We start from the raw sequence: 15,218 nt of genomic DNA, 5'->3' as shown, positions 1-15,218 counted from the left end.
AATGGGGAATGGAGCAGATGTTGAAAAAAAGCAAATCAAGTCTTTCTTGGGGCTGTTGTAAAAAGTTATCGACTGCTTTGCGTCAAAAGTAGAAAGATGGCTTTAGAAGTTACAGTCTTGAGCAAATAGAAACTACAAAAGCAATAAATCACAATCATAAGTCATCTGAAATGCCTTAACGCTAGCTGTGGCTATTGGCTTCAAAACCCTGTTTCTCTGAACATCTTTATTGGTATTAATGGTCAAGTTAATCCTAAAACTACTGTTTAACAATTAACTTGGTGTATATAGTGGGGAAACTAATTAATTCTTAAGAAAAGTAACTTCTTGACGTGTGAATACCTTTCACAGAATGTGCTTTGGGAAGGCAGAAGGGGGAGTCTGCCTAACTTTGTGCTGTCCTGAGTTGCAGCTGAAAATTATTTCCTTTCGCCGAATTTGGAGAAAGTTTTGTTTGCTCTAGTAGCGTGATTACGAGGTTTCAGATGCAAATTCAAGTGATCTTACGAGTCGCAGGCGCTAGACTTCCCTCGCCACCCCATTTATTGCTTTGTTCCTGTTCCTGGACACTCAACGTTGTGTTTTATTACCTTGATGATTTGGAGACCCGAAAGACTGTTTCTAGCAGAAAAAAATGTGGAGCTTATCAGTAGGTGTGCTACTGATTTCTCTGTGCTTTATACACATGGCTTCGAGCGGAATTTGAATTCCAGCCTCAGTAACAACAAACAGATCTGAGTTCATAACGTGCCTTCATTAAGGGAGACCCTTTGTGCCCGTTCTGGCATTAATAGCCACTCTTAGCATTAATGCTATTTAAAGTTACCTTCTATAGAATTAGAATTTTTACTGTGCTTCAAGTTTACTTTTATGCCAGTTGGTAAGAGGTGTGCCTATCAGTCCCATGTGGAGATGAAATGGGAATCACCCGTACGATATAAGTACTTATTTCCTCGCTACCTCGAAAGATTTGCAATCTGCTAGGACGCAGAGCTGTTTACCTACATCCGTGCGTCTGATAAAGTTGGTCTTTGATCATTCCCAAGTAGATAAAAAGAGCAGCGTTATCGACTGTGCCCTTGTGAGAGGAGTTCTGCTCAGAGTCAGCTGAGTCTGCCGGTGTTGGGTCACTTAAGGAATCCCAAATATCTCTGCCCGCAATGCTGTGGGTACATGCCACCGGAGGAAGGTTCCTTCGTACCGTGTTTTCGCTTTCAATTTCCGAACACAAGCGTGAATAGACATTTGCAGCGCCTTTTTGTAGTTAAGATTTAAGCAGCTCATTAAGCCAACACAAAGAGCCCTTGTAGTCCTGTAATTTATGGCCGTTTTAAAAGGTAGTAAAATACACTAATTGTACATCAACATCCAAAAAGGAGCAGGTAAATCTAGCAGGAATTTGAGCTAATTCTATGTAATCCTCCCCTTTCGACGGCCGGCATAAAAAAATATTGTCACTATGGAAAGCATTTCTTTTCTCCTGCCAGAGGACCAAGCACATCAAGGACTTCAGCAACTCCGAACCACCAGACACCGACCTCCACTCAGTGCAAAGCAGGCCAGGACGGACAAATACACGAAATTTATTCGCGAGCCATTCTGTTGTATGCAGGCAGACAAAAATCAGGTTTTCTAACATCCCCACATGCACTTCTCGTTTGCAGGACTGGCTGCGGAACTCCTCGAGGAGGAGGCGAACAGACAAGCCGCGAGAAGCAGCCTTTCAATACCGAACTGGCTCCAACCCTCTCTCCCTCGCCTGGTGCCTTTGATTTCAGAAGGAGCTAAGAACGGACAAAGAAATTCTCTAACTCTTTCGCTCTTCAGATGACTTTGCATCCTTCCTGTCCCCAATGCCTTTATAAGGATGGCGATCACTCAGGTCCCGTACACTTCTTTGTCTGCCCAGACACGCGCATTCACCACCCACGGAAGATGAATAGAGCCAATCCAGGAAAAAAATCCCAGCTAGGTTAAATATTTATCGCAACAACAACAACAAAATCACATTCCAGCAGTCTTGTTCTTCATGCAGGTACCAGGCAAATCGCATTCTTACAGCTGCCAGCGGCGCAAAAGCAGCGGCCGCTGCCCGGCTCTTACCTCCTCCAGCTGCGCAGGGATGGGCTGAGGCGCTCCCAGCTTCTTCCACCGCCCCGGCCGAGCGGCTTCGTTTCGGGGCTCCCTGTAAACAAGCAACAAACAGAGCCTTACCGGGGAGTGCAGGGGGAGGTATTTTGCTCCTTCATTGGCAATACATGCTTTGCCGGGTGCGCTGGGAGAGCCCGGAGAGGGGCGGGCGGGGATGGAGCGGGCTCGGGCTCCCGCGAGGAGCGTGGATTCCCACCCGGGTGAAGAGCACGGGGAGCTGAGAAATAAAAGCGTGCGGTTGTTTTGGTTGGGTTTTTTTCCTTATTTTTTTTTTTTTTTTTCCCCGTAGACAGCTATGCCTTCTGTCTCCAAGTGTTTGGAAATATTGTCATTCCTAACTCTTGTTACATGAATGTCTGCTTTATTTTCCTCTGGGAAACCTTTGTTTAGGATCATTTAATCAAGAACAGACATTAAACACAAGTCGTGGTGTTCATCTCTGCTGAATAAAACTCGGAAAGGGTTCCAGTTTAAATGCGGGGCGTATTGTGGTTGGGCTTTTATTCAAACGGTTAGCCGGGGCCCAATCCTGCCACCACAAGCTCAGTAAGAGACTAACAATTGACCTCAGCGAAGCGGGATCGGGCCCAAATGCTTAAAAAAAAAAAAAAAAAAAAGAAAAAAAAAAGCCAGCAACGAAAAAACCAACATCACTGAAAGCCATTGACAGAAGGGAAAAAAAACTGGGCTGCTTCTTTTCCCCGAAAATAAACAATATTGCTAAGCCCAAAAAGAGAATAGTCAGGTCATTTGCATGCCACTTACTGAATCACTTTTACATATGAATTTGTCACATATAATAATGTACCCCTGTATTCAGTCTTGCTAATAAAACCCATCTAACGCATCTTACAATCGAGAGTAAATGTAAATGCTAATAATTAAATAACACCGTTCTTGCTGAAGGGTGTTATCTGAGCCCTGGAAATATTAAGTCTGTCTTGGGAGAACTTTTCGAGCAGATACTTTGCTTTGGTAATTTAGTAGTTCCATAATTACGCTAATAATTTTAAATTTGGTGTTGAACTCCAGTCTACATAAAATCATGCAATAATAGCCTACTAAACTGTTTATTGCTGTCTCATAAATTTGCAAGCGCTGACTGTTAAAATCTACTGGCAAACACAAAAGAAAATGGAAAGTTTGAACTGCAATCACAGAGCCCGGGAGCTGCTTCCTGGGGTTATTCTTAGCTCTACCTTTCCTTCCACTCGGCTTCAGCACAGGGGGAACCCCCTGGCATTTTAGGCTCAAAGTCGTACCTTAGTCGTTTTGATCCCTAATCAATAATCATGTTACAAACAGCAATAATCATCGATCAAGCGTGTCGTGACTGGGTTGTCCCACTCGTGTTAAATATGGAGCGTGTATCTGAAAATGGTGCCAGCGACTTTCTGTTATTTATTTTGGAGCTATTAGGTCACGCTACCATATTTTACACTGCCACGGTCCTTTAAAGTATGCTGTTTCTTTAAAGAGTTGCTAAGTAGCAATAAAGCACTTTACAAAAACTATGACCTTTTTTTTTTTTTTTTTTTTTAATTTGTTGTTACCCCAAACTCTAATATTCATTGCGGCACTCTAAGTTCGTACATAAATCGTTCAGACTAATGAGTCATAGAGAAATTCGCCCATGACTTTTCCTTTGCAATGCTCACTGCCTTTCCATTGCTTTTTTGGCCATGTATTAAGAGACGGTGATTTATTAACGCCAGGAAAATTGAACAAAGCAGGTCCTCCTGCACTGTGGCACCCAGCTTTCCACAGCGTGAATTAGAACATTATCAAGTGTGTTTGCCTCCGTAACACTTAATCACCAAAAGCCGTAATGTGACCACAAGGCAGCTAAAACAAAGATTTAACATTTCTAAATATTAAACTTGTTAAGCAAATGCTCAGCAGACAAAGCAAGCACAAACAATTAAAGTCATCAAGCTAGAAATACACACTACCTACTTACCAACACAGACCCTATTGCTTGCTTAAGAAGTTTAGAATCTTTCAAGATAAATCAGGTGGGGTTTTTTAAAGGGAAAAAAGAAAAAAAAAAAGAAAGAAAAAAAAGGACAATAAAGAAAGAAAAACAAACTCCAGTAATAAGGAGTTGAGTTTCACTTCTGAGAGAATCACTCCTAGTGAGGACTGACGGCCACAGATCCATTCCTGACTATCTGCATTAATTATTTAATGAGTCACGTGACCCTAAAGATTAAAATTTCAATATCTCCCCCAGAACAGACGCAACACCTTTATCTGCGAGCGCAGGGATGCTCGTACTCGGGTCCCGTAATCTCTACTGCCTCTGACAGCTCCTCAGTTTCCAGGGAGAGCTCTGGGGCATTATTAACGCGGGTTTGTCCCGTTCTGCACAGCGAGCTGGGTCCGCTTTACCCCCTCCGCATCCCCCCCCGCCCCAACTGCGAATGAATCGGTTGAAGGCAGACCGTCATTGTCTGTCATTGTGAGGGGGCTGTGCCGCTGCCAGGGGCACGGGAGAGCGGCAGGGCGGCACCGCACGGGCCTCTTCCTCGGGTGAGTGCTGCCCGGCCGGGGCCCGGGCGGAGCCACAAGGGCTGCCCGGGGCCGGAGGGAGGCCGCGGAGCTTCCCCTGCCCACGCGGGGAGCCCCGAGCCCAGCGGCTCCTGACCCGCGTGGGCCGGGCTTGTGCCCCCACGCGGCACCGCGCAGGAGGGGACAGCCCTGGAGCGACAGCCCGGGGTCCCACCCCGCCGCGGCCCGGCCGGGCCGGGAGGCTGCGGGCACGGCCGGAGCCTCCGCCTCCGCCTCCTCGGGGACGTGACGTGAGGGGTCCCGGGGCCGCGCCGCCCGCCCGCCTCGGCCGGAGAGCCCGGGGACAGCCGGAGCCCCTCTGCAAGCCCGTCGGGATCTCCGCCTGGGTGACGGCTCCCCACACCCCTTCCTCGTTTACAAACAGAGGACAAGGAGACCTGGGACTGCGAGCACCCTAGGAGAGGAAAAAAAAAAAAGAAAATAGAAAAAAAAAATTAAAAAAAAAAATCCTGGCATTGCGTAATCCCCCGATGCAGGATGGCCCTGGTTATTAAATACCACAAGGCGCTTGTCACAGTTCAGCTCCTCCTGTAATGAAACACCAGGTATAGCAAGAGCTCGCAGGAGAAACGAGGAGGGGGATCTTGGAAGAGGAGTATTTTTCTTGGTGGGTGGAGGGGAGGTGGGTGCCGGGGTTAACCGAGTGGCGTTCCCTGCTGACAGCAAATTGACTCCGAGGTGATTTGGTCTTTCTTTGAAATATTGACACACTTCCACTTCCAACGTTTTGAGCTGTGCTTGCCTTTGTGGCCAGAGCAGATAAATCCGTGTGTGAGAGACACCGGGAGAGCGAGAGAGAGAGGGAGGGAGGGGGGAAGAGACATTTAGGTCCAAGTGCCGGATTAAAAAGAATACTGTCTTTAAAGGTCAAGGGTTTGAAGGGTCAGTCTGCTCCTCTAAAAAAAACAATTAATGGGATAGAAAATTTGTCCTCTCGGTGAACTCCTGGTTGCCTTAGCAAAGGGAGCACAATGCGAGAATTTAAACAGGACGATGTAATTTTTGAAGTTATTGTAAAGATGGGAGGTATTGGACGGGGAGCAGAGGGCTCCCAGCCCGGGAGCAGCATTCTGCTCCCAACCAGGGCAGAAAGGGAAGAGAGGGAACAAGAATTTACCTTAAGCGATGGTAATCTGCCATGGGGTATTTTGCAGTCCGCAGTTCAATCTCCAGATTCAAGAGAATGTACATTTTTTTAGTAGACAGCCAAGATGCTGTGTCTTTACACATGACCACTTTTTTTTTTCCCCCAGGAAAATCCTTTGCGTCTTCACAGACTTTTCCAAGAGAATGCCTTTCAGAACCGCTGTTGAATTACAAAGAAGTATTTATTGTAGGAGGTGATTAATGATTCTCGCTAAAATTGCTATTTGCAGCGTGATTTCATTTCTCTTTACAATGGGAGCAAACCAGGTTTATACACATAGGCTGCACACTAAAGAAATCCTGCACTGCCAGTTAATATGTTTCAGCTGGAATTTTGCTCAGTTGTGCTAATTTTGGCTCTAAATACATTAAGGGATTCTCAAGCAATAAACCAAATGAAGAGTTACACATTTGCAGATAGTAGTTACCTCACATGCAGCTATATATTTTTTCCCTTTATAAGGAGACAATTGGCGACTCAGGATTTAGGAAACAGCAATGTGTGAGCAGAAATGCGCTTTTCAGGCCTGCTCCTTGGTCAGGTATGGGGACAGCCGTGTTTGCTGAGGGAGTTTACGACTGCCACCTCCCTGATGCTGAACGTGTTCTGCCAGTGGCACGTTACATTTTTCTCTGGGATGGTACTTATTCCATGGCTAGGCAGGGATGCTGGCACAACCTTTGGAGCCTGGTGCTACCTCAGCCAGGGGTGATGATGCCCTTAGTCCTGGCAGCCTCACTTATATGAAGACAAGATTCCAAGAATCCATCTTGTATGTATTTGGGTGAGTAAATAAATAAGTATTGGCCTTCAGGTGTTCCCTGGAAGATTTACTAACACTGGAGCTCCTTTCCAAGACTTTTCCTACCCAGCTCAGTGCTAGACCATGTTGTGAAAGCCCCAAGCAGGGCTCTCTGTTAGCAGCTCTGCTTTGCCTGGACTCCGTAGCTGCCTGGAAGCAGAAAGATGCATGGCCTGAGCTGGAACCAGTTGAATCCCATTTTGCCACGGTAGTTGTGACAATCTCAGTCAAAAAAGCCTTGTGAGTTGTATCCAAATTCATGTGTCTACCAAGGCTTTCTCCACACATTTCAAAATAATCTTAAAACCAAAAAAAAAAAAAAAGGAAATTGAATCAGAAAAGGCAGCTTAAAAAGAAACTTCAGGTTACCGCTCATGTATTTCCCTTAAACAGTGCTAGTCAGCTAAGAAATCATAATCAGGCGAAAATGAATGAATAAACCACGACTGGCTAAAGATTTTAAATGTTATCACGGCATGGGAGCTTATTGGCTCCCAGAAGAAGCACAGTTTCTCTTGTCAGGCAGCTGAAAACAGTCGCACGGCCAGCGGTGGAGTCAGACTCATTCTGTCTAAGTCAGCTAAAGAGAGCACCACTCACCTATACAATGAAGCAAGACCTTTCCTCATCCTGCAACGCAATTTTTCCCAGCCAGGCAAGTAGGAGTCAGGATGTTTTTCACCACATTTAAAATAACCATTACCTTATTGACAAGATGAATCCAAGTCAAAACAATGCATTAAACTGTTGTTTTCCATTTCTGATGCCAACACCAGTCAAGCACAAGGTGGATGAAACAGCACGTAGTGGACTTGTGTTTCAAGCGTTTAATTCTTTTGTACAGAATAATCTTTATTACTAGCATTTGGCACTGTTATACATTACACCAAAAATCCACAAATTGTACATGGACCCAAACTATTTAGACGGTGCCAAATATGAAGACAGCAACAGCCTTTATAGCAATATTTCTTTAAATAAATGCAGTAGGGAATGTGGAGAAAAACTAATAGATCACAGCTACTGAGGGGGCTACACTTAAAACCAGTTAAGTTACCTTTGATACATAAAACATTTTCCTTTAGACAGCGTAAGGGGACTTTTTCATAAGTCTTTAACCTCTTGTGGACGTGTTTGTTCTCTCTCCCGTGTTGGTCTGTGTGTGTATACGTGCCTGTGCACCATCACACACACAAGCACGCACAGAGAAATCCATGAACACACCACAAAACAGCGCTATGAAAGTCAATGCCTTACACAAGTGTCTCACGAGCTCTTTGCTTTGTTTTAAATGTTTTTTTTTTTTATTTTTAACGTGTTCCCTTAAAAAAAAAAAAAAAAAAAGAAAAAAATAAGAAAAAAAAAAAAAGAAAAGAAAAAGAGTCCGTCTTAGGTACAGAGAATTCGTCCATGACAGCATCCAGCCCTCTCTTACACCGAGGGCAAGAGAGCGTTTCCATAAATAGAAAAAAATGATGGGCATGGAACCATTATCTATATACAATGTAGACAATCGTCCGGGTTTTGGTTTAAACATGTGCCCGTTCTTGGACACGTCTCGTCTTCCTTTTCTGCTCCTGTTTTGTTTTACACAGTTTGGTCCAAAAGGCCAGCCTCCACCTCGAGGCAGCTTGAAAACCCCAATAGATAGGTAAATATATATATATTAAAAAAAACCCAACAAAACAACAACAACGACAAAAAAAATGCCAACCAAACAAAAAAGGACCAAAAAGACTCAAACCAAAAACCGTATTTATAGCGCAGCTGCGTTGGGTGTAGCCCCATCGAGCGAATGGGGGTGGCCCTGTGTCTGTGCTTTGGACTGCTGGCTCAGTGTGGACTGGTTTGAGGAGCGCATCTTTGTGTTAGGCAGTTTATGGTCTTTCTTCCACTTCATGCGCCTGTTCTGGAACCAGATTTTGACCTGGCGCTCGGAGAGGCAGAGGGTGTGTGCGATCTCGATGCGTCGCCTTCTGGTCAGGTAGCGGTTGAAGTGAAACTCCTTCTCCAGCTCCAGGACCTGCTGTCTGGTGTAGGCAGTGCGAGATCTCTTGGGCTCCCCTCCGTTGTAATTGGGATTGACTGAAACGTGCACACACAGGCACACACATACACACGCGGAGGGGAAAGAAGGAGAGGGAAAGGGATGGAACATAATCATTATATAATAACTTGACATCGAGTTCACATAAGATACATAAACGGCAAGAAAAATTGTTTCCCAGCCTATCGACAGTGAGGACAATCGAGGAGCAATAAAAAATGGTGATGGGCATTTGGGTTAGAAGAAAAGCTTCAAAGACACATGGCCCAGAGCCACTGCAGGGCAATTAAATTTATGGGGGCTATAATTACTGCCCTAACAGTTTGGCGTCTCGTAAATCTTTTGATAAAGGACCCCGGATACAAAAGGTTTCTCACTTTTTTTTTTCCTTTTTTTTTTTTTCTATTTTTTTCCTTTTTTTTCTTTCTTTTCTTTTCTTTTTTTTTTTTTTTTCTTTTTTTTTTTTTTTAAACTATTAGGAAACGCGGAGGGAGAAGGAGGGAAAAAAAAAGCCACACACGCAACGACCCATCCCGGTCCCGAGAGCACCCTCCCCCCCTTCCCTCCTCTGCAGGCGCATCCCCACCTCCCCCTGGCAAGGGCAACTCACCCGTGCTCACATGGATCTTCTTCATCCAGGGGTAGACCACCGGCTCCTTCCCCTTCAACCCGGGCAGGCTCTTGTCGGGCAGCAGCGGGCAGGCGGGCCCGGTGCCGGCCCCGGCGGCGGGGGCTGCTTCGCAGCGGCGCTGCAGGGCATGGCCTGGGAGCAGGGGCTGGGGCGGGCCGGGGTGGCCCTTGGCGGGCGGCGGCGGCGAGGCGCCCGGGGGCGGCTGCTCGGGGCCCGGGGCGGCGCTGCCGGCGCTGCTGTAGCTGTAGGGCGCCTGGGGGTAGGAGGGTGCCTGCGCGGGGTAGAGCGCCTCGGGAGGCGGCCCCGGCGGCCCCGGCGGCGCCGCGGGAGCCTGGTAGCCCGGTTCCCGGCGCGGCCGCGGGAAGTACTCGGGCAGCGCCGGGCCCGGGTGCGCGGCGTGCAGGTGCGGCGGCGGCGGCGGCGGCGGGGCGTGCGGGTGCGAGTGGTGCGGGTGGTAGCTGGCGGAGCTGCCGGCGCTGCCGCTGTGCTGCGTGTATTCCTCGCAGGGAGGGAATTTGGGTTCGATGTAGTTGGAGTTTATCAAAAACGAACTCATGGTCATTAATTTGTGAAGTGCAAAAATACTAATTTTTCTCGCGTTGTCGTTTTTCTGGGCTCGGCGAGGCCCCTCCCCTTCCCCCCCCCCCCTTCCCTCCCTTCCCTCCCTCTCCCCCTCCCGCTGCTGTCAAGTGCTGCCGCTGCCAAAGTTTGGGCCTCCAGCCCTTCCCCCCCCCCCCCCCTCCTTCCCCGCTGCACTCCCCTCCCTTCCTCTCTTCCCACCCCTGGAGCGCCTACAACACACACAAACACACACCCGCGCACACACACACCCGCACCCCCCGCCGCCCCGCCACCACCTGACCGCCAGCGCCAATTACCGCGCGGGGCCGCGGAGCCCGGATCAGGAAATGGAAGAGGGACGAGCGGCCGCAGGGCAGCTCCGCGCCCGCGGACCCTCCGCGGGGAGCGCGCCTCCCCCGCGGGCGGCGGCTGCCTGGCGAGGGAGCGCCCCGCGTCCGCTCCTCAGCAGCATCCCCGGCTCCTCCCGCCTCCGACCCGGGCCGCGTCCAGCAGTCGCGGTGTCAAGCGAGATAAAACTAATCCGGCTTTGACAGTCTCCCACCCACCCGGCCCGCCCCGGCACTTTTTGTGTCTTCGTTCTCCCGTGGGAGAGTGTAGGAAGTGAGGCGAGGAAGCGGAGCGCAGCCCAGCTGCGTGATCCAGAGAGAGGCAGGCATTGCACAAGGCGTTGCACAATCCCTTTAAACAAGCCCGTCTCCAAACGCCGGGGCTGCGCGCAGGCAGAGGGCGGCATCGGCTGTCGGGCACAGGCCACCGGCCGCCCTCCGGGGTTTGTCCCCAGCGCCCCGCCGCTGGCGACCGCGGGACAGCTTTTTTTTGCCCCATTGAAGCTGGGCTAATTGGAGGAATAGACGCAAAAGTTAGAACGAAGGTCGCGGGGAGGCCGAGGAGACTCCTCGAGGGGCTTGCGGTGTGTGAGGCTTAGTGCGAGCCTGAAAATAACGGGGAACAGAGGGGGAAGGGAGAGGGGAAGAGGGACACGACGGTATCAAACACTTCCTACCGGCGATTACAGGGCTCGCTGTGAGCATCCCTCCCCGCGGGGGAGAGCTTTCTGAACTACGAATTTAGGTCCGTCGGTTTGGTATGCCTCGTCTTAGGTTTACTTCTTAATTTTCACTTCCATAAGAAATCGCTAGCGCCTTCTTAGATGTAGCTCGCAAGCCCTGGTGTAGGAGGGAGAGGGCACTCGGGCACTTCTACGAAGCCAAAACTGAGGCTGTTAACGGTATTTGCAGCTCAAGGGGAATCGAGGCAATCGCCCTGACCTTAGGTAATTGAAATTTGATGGTTAAACTAATTACGCTCTTATTCTAAGGGGGAAAAAAATACTTATTGAACGTCAGCTGGTCTGCCACATTTGGAGTAGGCGCGAACTTTTTTAGATTATTTTTTTCAGCTGTACAGGAAAGAATATAAACACATAGAAATATTTACCACACCCTTAGAGAATATAATTGCTGAGTTGCTAAATCTCATCTGCTGGTATGGGAAAATACTTCTAATATATCAAGCGTAAATATGATACAGTTTAGATCTTGCCCTCTTAAAGATATTACATTAACAGTTACCCTGGTTTAAATTCAGGTTATTGTCTTTTGCAGTTTAATAGATAATGGATACATGCAATAAAATTCTATTTGAATATATATTCTATCTAACAAGACACACATCGTATCGATTTATATTTTAGCCACAGACACACAGGCACGCACATTGCATGTGGCTTGTAATATGTTAGAACATTTCCAGCACTTGGGTATACTGGGGTACTTATCCAAACAATCACTCATTTCCTCCTACTATCGAATGTCCAATTTGTAAAGAGAGTTAAAACACATTTACTTACTCATTTCCAACAGCACATCTATGGAACTCTAACTGGAGTAATAGATAAGTTTCTCTATTTACTCTGCGTGGAGAGGAAATGCGGTTACACACACGCGGTTACACACAGAGACAGCCGCAACTGTTCAACAGCACACACTTGACAGAAAAGGGGAGATTGTTTTATTTATATACAAAACAACAACAACAAAACGACAGCAACTATTTTCCTAAAAGAAAAAAAAAAGCCTCCCTCTCATGACTGTGAAAAATAAAAGATTGCCGAAGTCCGCCACGATAGTATTTTCCCGGTATAAAGAGATACATGCACACATAGAGACGCACACGTACAAATACCTGCCGGGTAGCACCAGATGAATTACACTGGGGTATCGTAAATATTATCCTCGGCAGAAGTCCTGAGGCACTATGGCCGGAGCACTACAGCGGGCTGCCGTGTTCTCACGCCACAGTAAAACACAACGAAAAGTGTTGTCTCGCTTTTTAAGATGAGGGCTATATTGGGAGAGTTGACCGGGCTCTGCTTCGTATTATTTACTGTGATTAGATCTCGAAGTTTCACCGTGCCCCTTTCTACACTAAGGCTCTGGCGCTTGGTTACAGAGAGAAGGACTCATTTTTGTATACGAGTGTAAATCTGCAAGGTGACCTGAGCTGCTCAGCTCAAGTCTGGTTTTTTCATGTGGTTCTCTAAGTCTGCGAAGATGTGCTGAGGCAGGACCTCCAAAAGGCCTGTTCCGTGTCTTTCTGGTTTTGTTATCATAAACAAGAACCCAGCCAAGACCACCAAGTGTTATCTTGCACACGGCCATTTCGACATTTTACTGCAAGATTTATGGCTGTAATAAACAATCTCAAACCCTTTTTCTCCCCAGTACTTCCCTTTAACAAACTTGTACCATCACCCTAAGTTCTCAAAGAAAGAAAAGGATAGGATAAAATAGGCCGGCTCCCTTATTTTTTCATAAGGACTAAAGGCTCGATTTCACTGGAGAAGGAGCCTTCAATCAATTAATAAAGAAGAGAGAGTTTCCTGGCCGAGGCTGCCCGAGAATGGGATGGGGACAGCACCGGAATTAAGTTGAGAGGGAGAGAGTAAATTTTCATGCACCAAGAAGAGGCAACTCAATACATACCGAAAGAGGGGGAAAAGGGGATCCCTCTTTTTCTTGTGAAACAGAAAAGCATTCCTGTTACCCTCCACATATGCAGCTAAAACGTAATTACCACGAGAGAGAAAATAATAACAACAGCAATAATAATAATAATAACAATACTAGTAGCGTAGTAGTAGTAGTAGTAGTAGTAGTAGTAGTAGCAGTAATAATAATAATAATAATAATAATAATAATAATAATAATAATGATTCAAGTCAACCTCTCGCCGTGCCGGGCATCCTCCACCGAGGGCGGTAGGAGGAGGAAGAATCGCACTAGCAGCCTAGCTTGACTTTGATTTGAACCATTTTGAATATATTTAGTCCCAGCTTTCTCCTCTTGAATGCGAGGCTGTCCCAAGTTTCAAAGTGACCGAAAAGTGACACCGTGTGCATTTTGTTTCTTATTAATCTTACACATTGACAGTCTTTGTTAAATAACAAGGCGTGCCCTTCACCAGGCGACATTTTCATATTTGTTAGACGCGGTGACCTGAAGTTCACCTCGGCCTTGGACTTAGTTTTTCTAAAAGGTCTATAACAGTGTCTTTTAGATAGCAGGGTGCTTTGCCCAGGTCACTACTTCTAAGGGAAAAATAAGAAAAAAATCGAGGGAAAATGTAAACGTTATGGAATGTATCGACTGTATTCCTTTCTTTGTTCCTGGGAATGATACAGCCCCGAGGCTGCTCCTGCCTCCGCGGATGAGAGCGTCCTTCCCGATGGGCGCTGCCGGGGCAATGTTGGCATTTTTGCCCCAAGTTCAGCATTTGGTAAAAGCGGTGGTTTCCCTGGCACTGGGGTTCCTTCTAACAACGGGATAGTTGGCAGGGTTAGCTCAATCCGTCCTGGTGCGCTTAAATAAACACACGTAAAATGTGATTTGTGCCCGGATTTTAAATGAATGGTCTTTTGAGCAGACCTTCCACGCCAGAGAGCAGCATGCTGAATGCAGAGAGTGAAAGGACAGAAAGAGTTCGTCTCAGATTATTAACTGTTCTGTTCTAGCCTGTTGCCTTTTTCTTTTTCTTTTTTTATTTTTTTTGGGGGGGGTGGGTGGGTGGGACAATTTAAACAATAATTGAAAAGAGTCAATATTTCTGTAAGTCGCGGTTTCAACTTCTTTGAAATTATTCTCATTGATATTTTAATTCTAAACCAGATTTAAAATATGGAGTCCGGACCACTAATTGTTTTAGTGAGGAAGTAAATGGATTTCTGTCACCTACTCCTAAGTAAGCCGGTTATAGTAACAGCTTTCATTCTGGGTATATCAAAGACGCATTGTTATTCTTGGAAACAATCCGCCTGCTATTCTCTAACAAAATAGATATTTGGCTACGGTTTTTAGCTTGTTATCAGGCTTCGCTCTTACACCAAATAAATAGTCTGGATGTGAAAGGTTATATACTATCTCCAGAGCGGGCAGGCTCCCTAAACGTGCAGTGCCAGGGCTCGCTACAAGTGAGCAGCAGCAACAACTTGTGAACAGCGTCTACACGCCGAGCAAACACTTGCATTACACACTTTCCAGGCTTCAGCAGGTACTTTAGGCACAATCTCCGATAATCACTTTGGCTAATCTGGTATCTAACCTCTCGCGTACTTGTTCCCAAGATACAGCGCTCGCCTGCCACGATCCAGCTGTGTCTCTGGCAAATAATTCACGCGTCCCAGTTACACAGAGGCCGGTGTAGGCTGCTGCCTTGGGGCTGGAAAGGCAGCAATGCGTGGCTGGGAGCGAGGTGCGCCCTTTCTCGGATTTCCTTGTCGCACTGTCCCCTCCTCCACACCTTTCAGGTCTGATTAGGACTATTTGGGAATATGCTTTCCCTCTTCCACCGACCCCTCAGCTTTAAAATTTCAAGCTGAATCCCGTCTTCGATGATGTCCTCCAAAATTAAGTTGCTTGAGCAATATTGGCTAGTTCTCCCTGCAGACACGTCTAACCAAGGAGCTAAAGCTTTTACTCAGAGGCGGCACTGGGAACAAAAAATCCCAGCAATGTGGGAATTTCTCTGCGCTAAGAAATTCCACTAAACTTTTTCTTGGAAGGGTGAAGAGGGGTGGGTGGCGAGAGGGAAAACACCGCGTCCCACTCCCAATTTCGCTGGGAACTGCCGCCTCGGGTAATTCCAGAAGGCTGTGAGAACCCTCCAAATCACAGAGAGGCGCAGGACGCCAGCTTCTCCGTAATATTTTCCATGGGTATGGCAACACGACTCCACCGCTCGGCATTTTAAACGAGCTCCTTCGGACCAAACATATAGCCCGTATTATCTC

At 47.1% G+C, this 15,218-nt stretch overlaps 2 protein-coding genes across 3 annotated transcripts in view; both read right to left on the bottom strand.

Moving 5' to 3' along the window:
• HOXA3 (homeobox A3) overlaps positions 1 to 15,218 on the bottom strand; it is a 45,400-nt gene that overhangs the window by 12,849 nt on the left and 17,333 nt on the right. The window contains exons 3-4 of one of the 2 annotated variants that reach the window (XM_086853042.1): positions 5,840 to 6,028; positions 2,104 to 2,185 (exon numbers count right to left, since the gene is read on the bottom strand). The gene's annotated coding sequence lies outside the window, so the exon portion shown is untranslated. The remainder of the gene's footprint in view (positions 1 to 2,103; positions 2,186 to 5,839; positions 6,029 to 15,218) is intronic. The other variant, XM_086853047.1, reaches the window with a different exon arrangement.
• Positions 7,484 to 9,965, bottom strand: HOXA4 (homeobox A4). Its single transcript, XM_023948009.2, has 2 exons — positions 9,329 to 9,965; positions 7,484 to 8,756 (listed from the first exon to the last, which is right to left on the bottom strand). The coding sequence occupies exons 1-2, from the start codon at positions 9,909 to 9,911 to the stop codon at positions 8,428 to 8,430; spliced, it is 912 nt and encodes a 303-aa protein (XP_023803777.2). The 5' UTR covers positions 9,912 to 9,965; the 3' UTR covers positions 7,484 to 8,427.

Source organism: Cyanistes caeruleus, chromosome 1 (assembly GCF_971803275.1).
Source record: "Cyanistes caeruleus chromosome 1, bCyaCae1.hap1.1, whole genome shotgun sequence".
NCBI lineage: Eukaryota > Metazoa > Chordata > Aves > Passeriformes > Paridae > Cyanistes > Cyanistes caeruleus.
This window is presented reverse-complemented; position numbering and strand designations above follow the sequence as displayed.

Bases quoted from the DNA above. Each gene is read 5' to 3' on its own strand.
- HOXA4 (XM_023948009.2), bottom strand. From the start codon at position 9,911: ATGACCATGAGTTCGTTTTTGATAAACTCCAACTACATCGAACCCAAA. The intron at 8,757-9,328 runs GTGAGTTGCCCT...TGCACGTTTCAG, and splicing joins GAAGATCCATGTGAGCACGG to TCAATCCCAATTACAACGGA.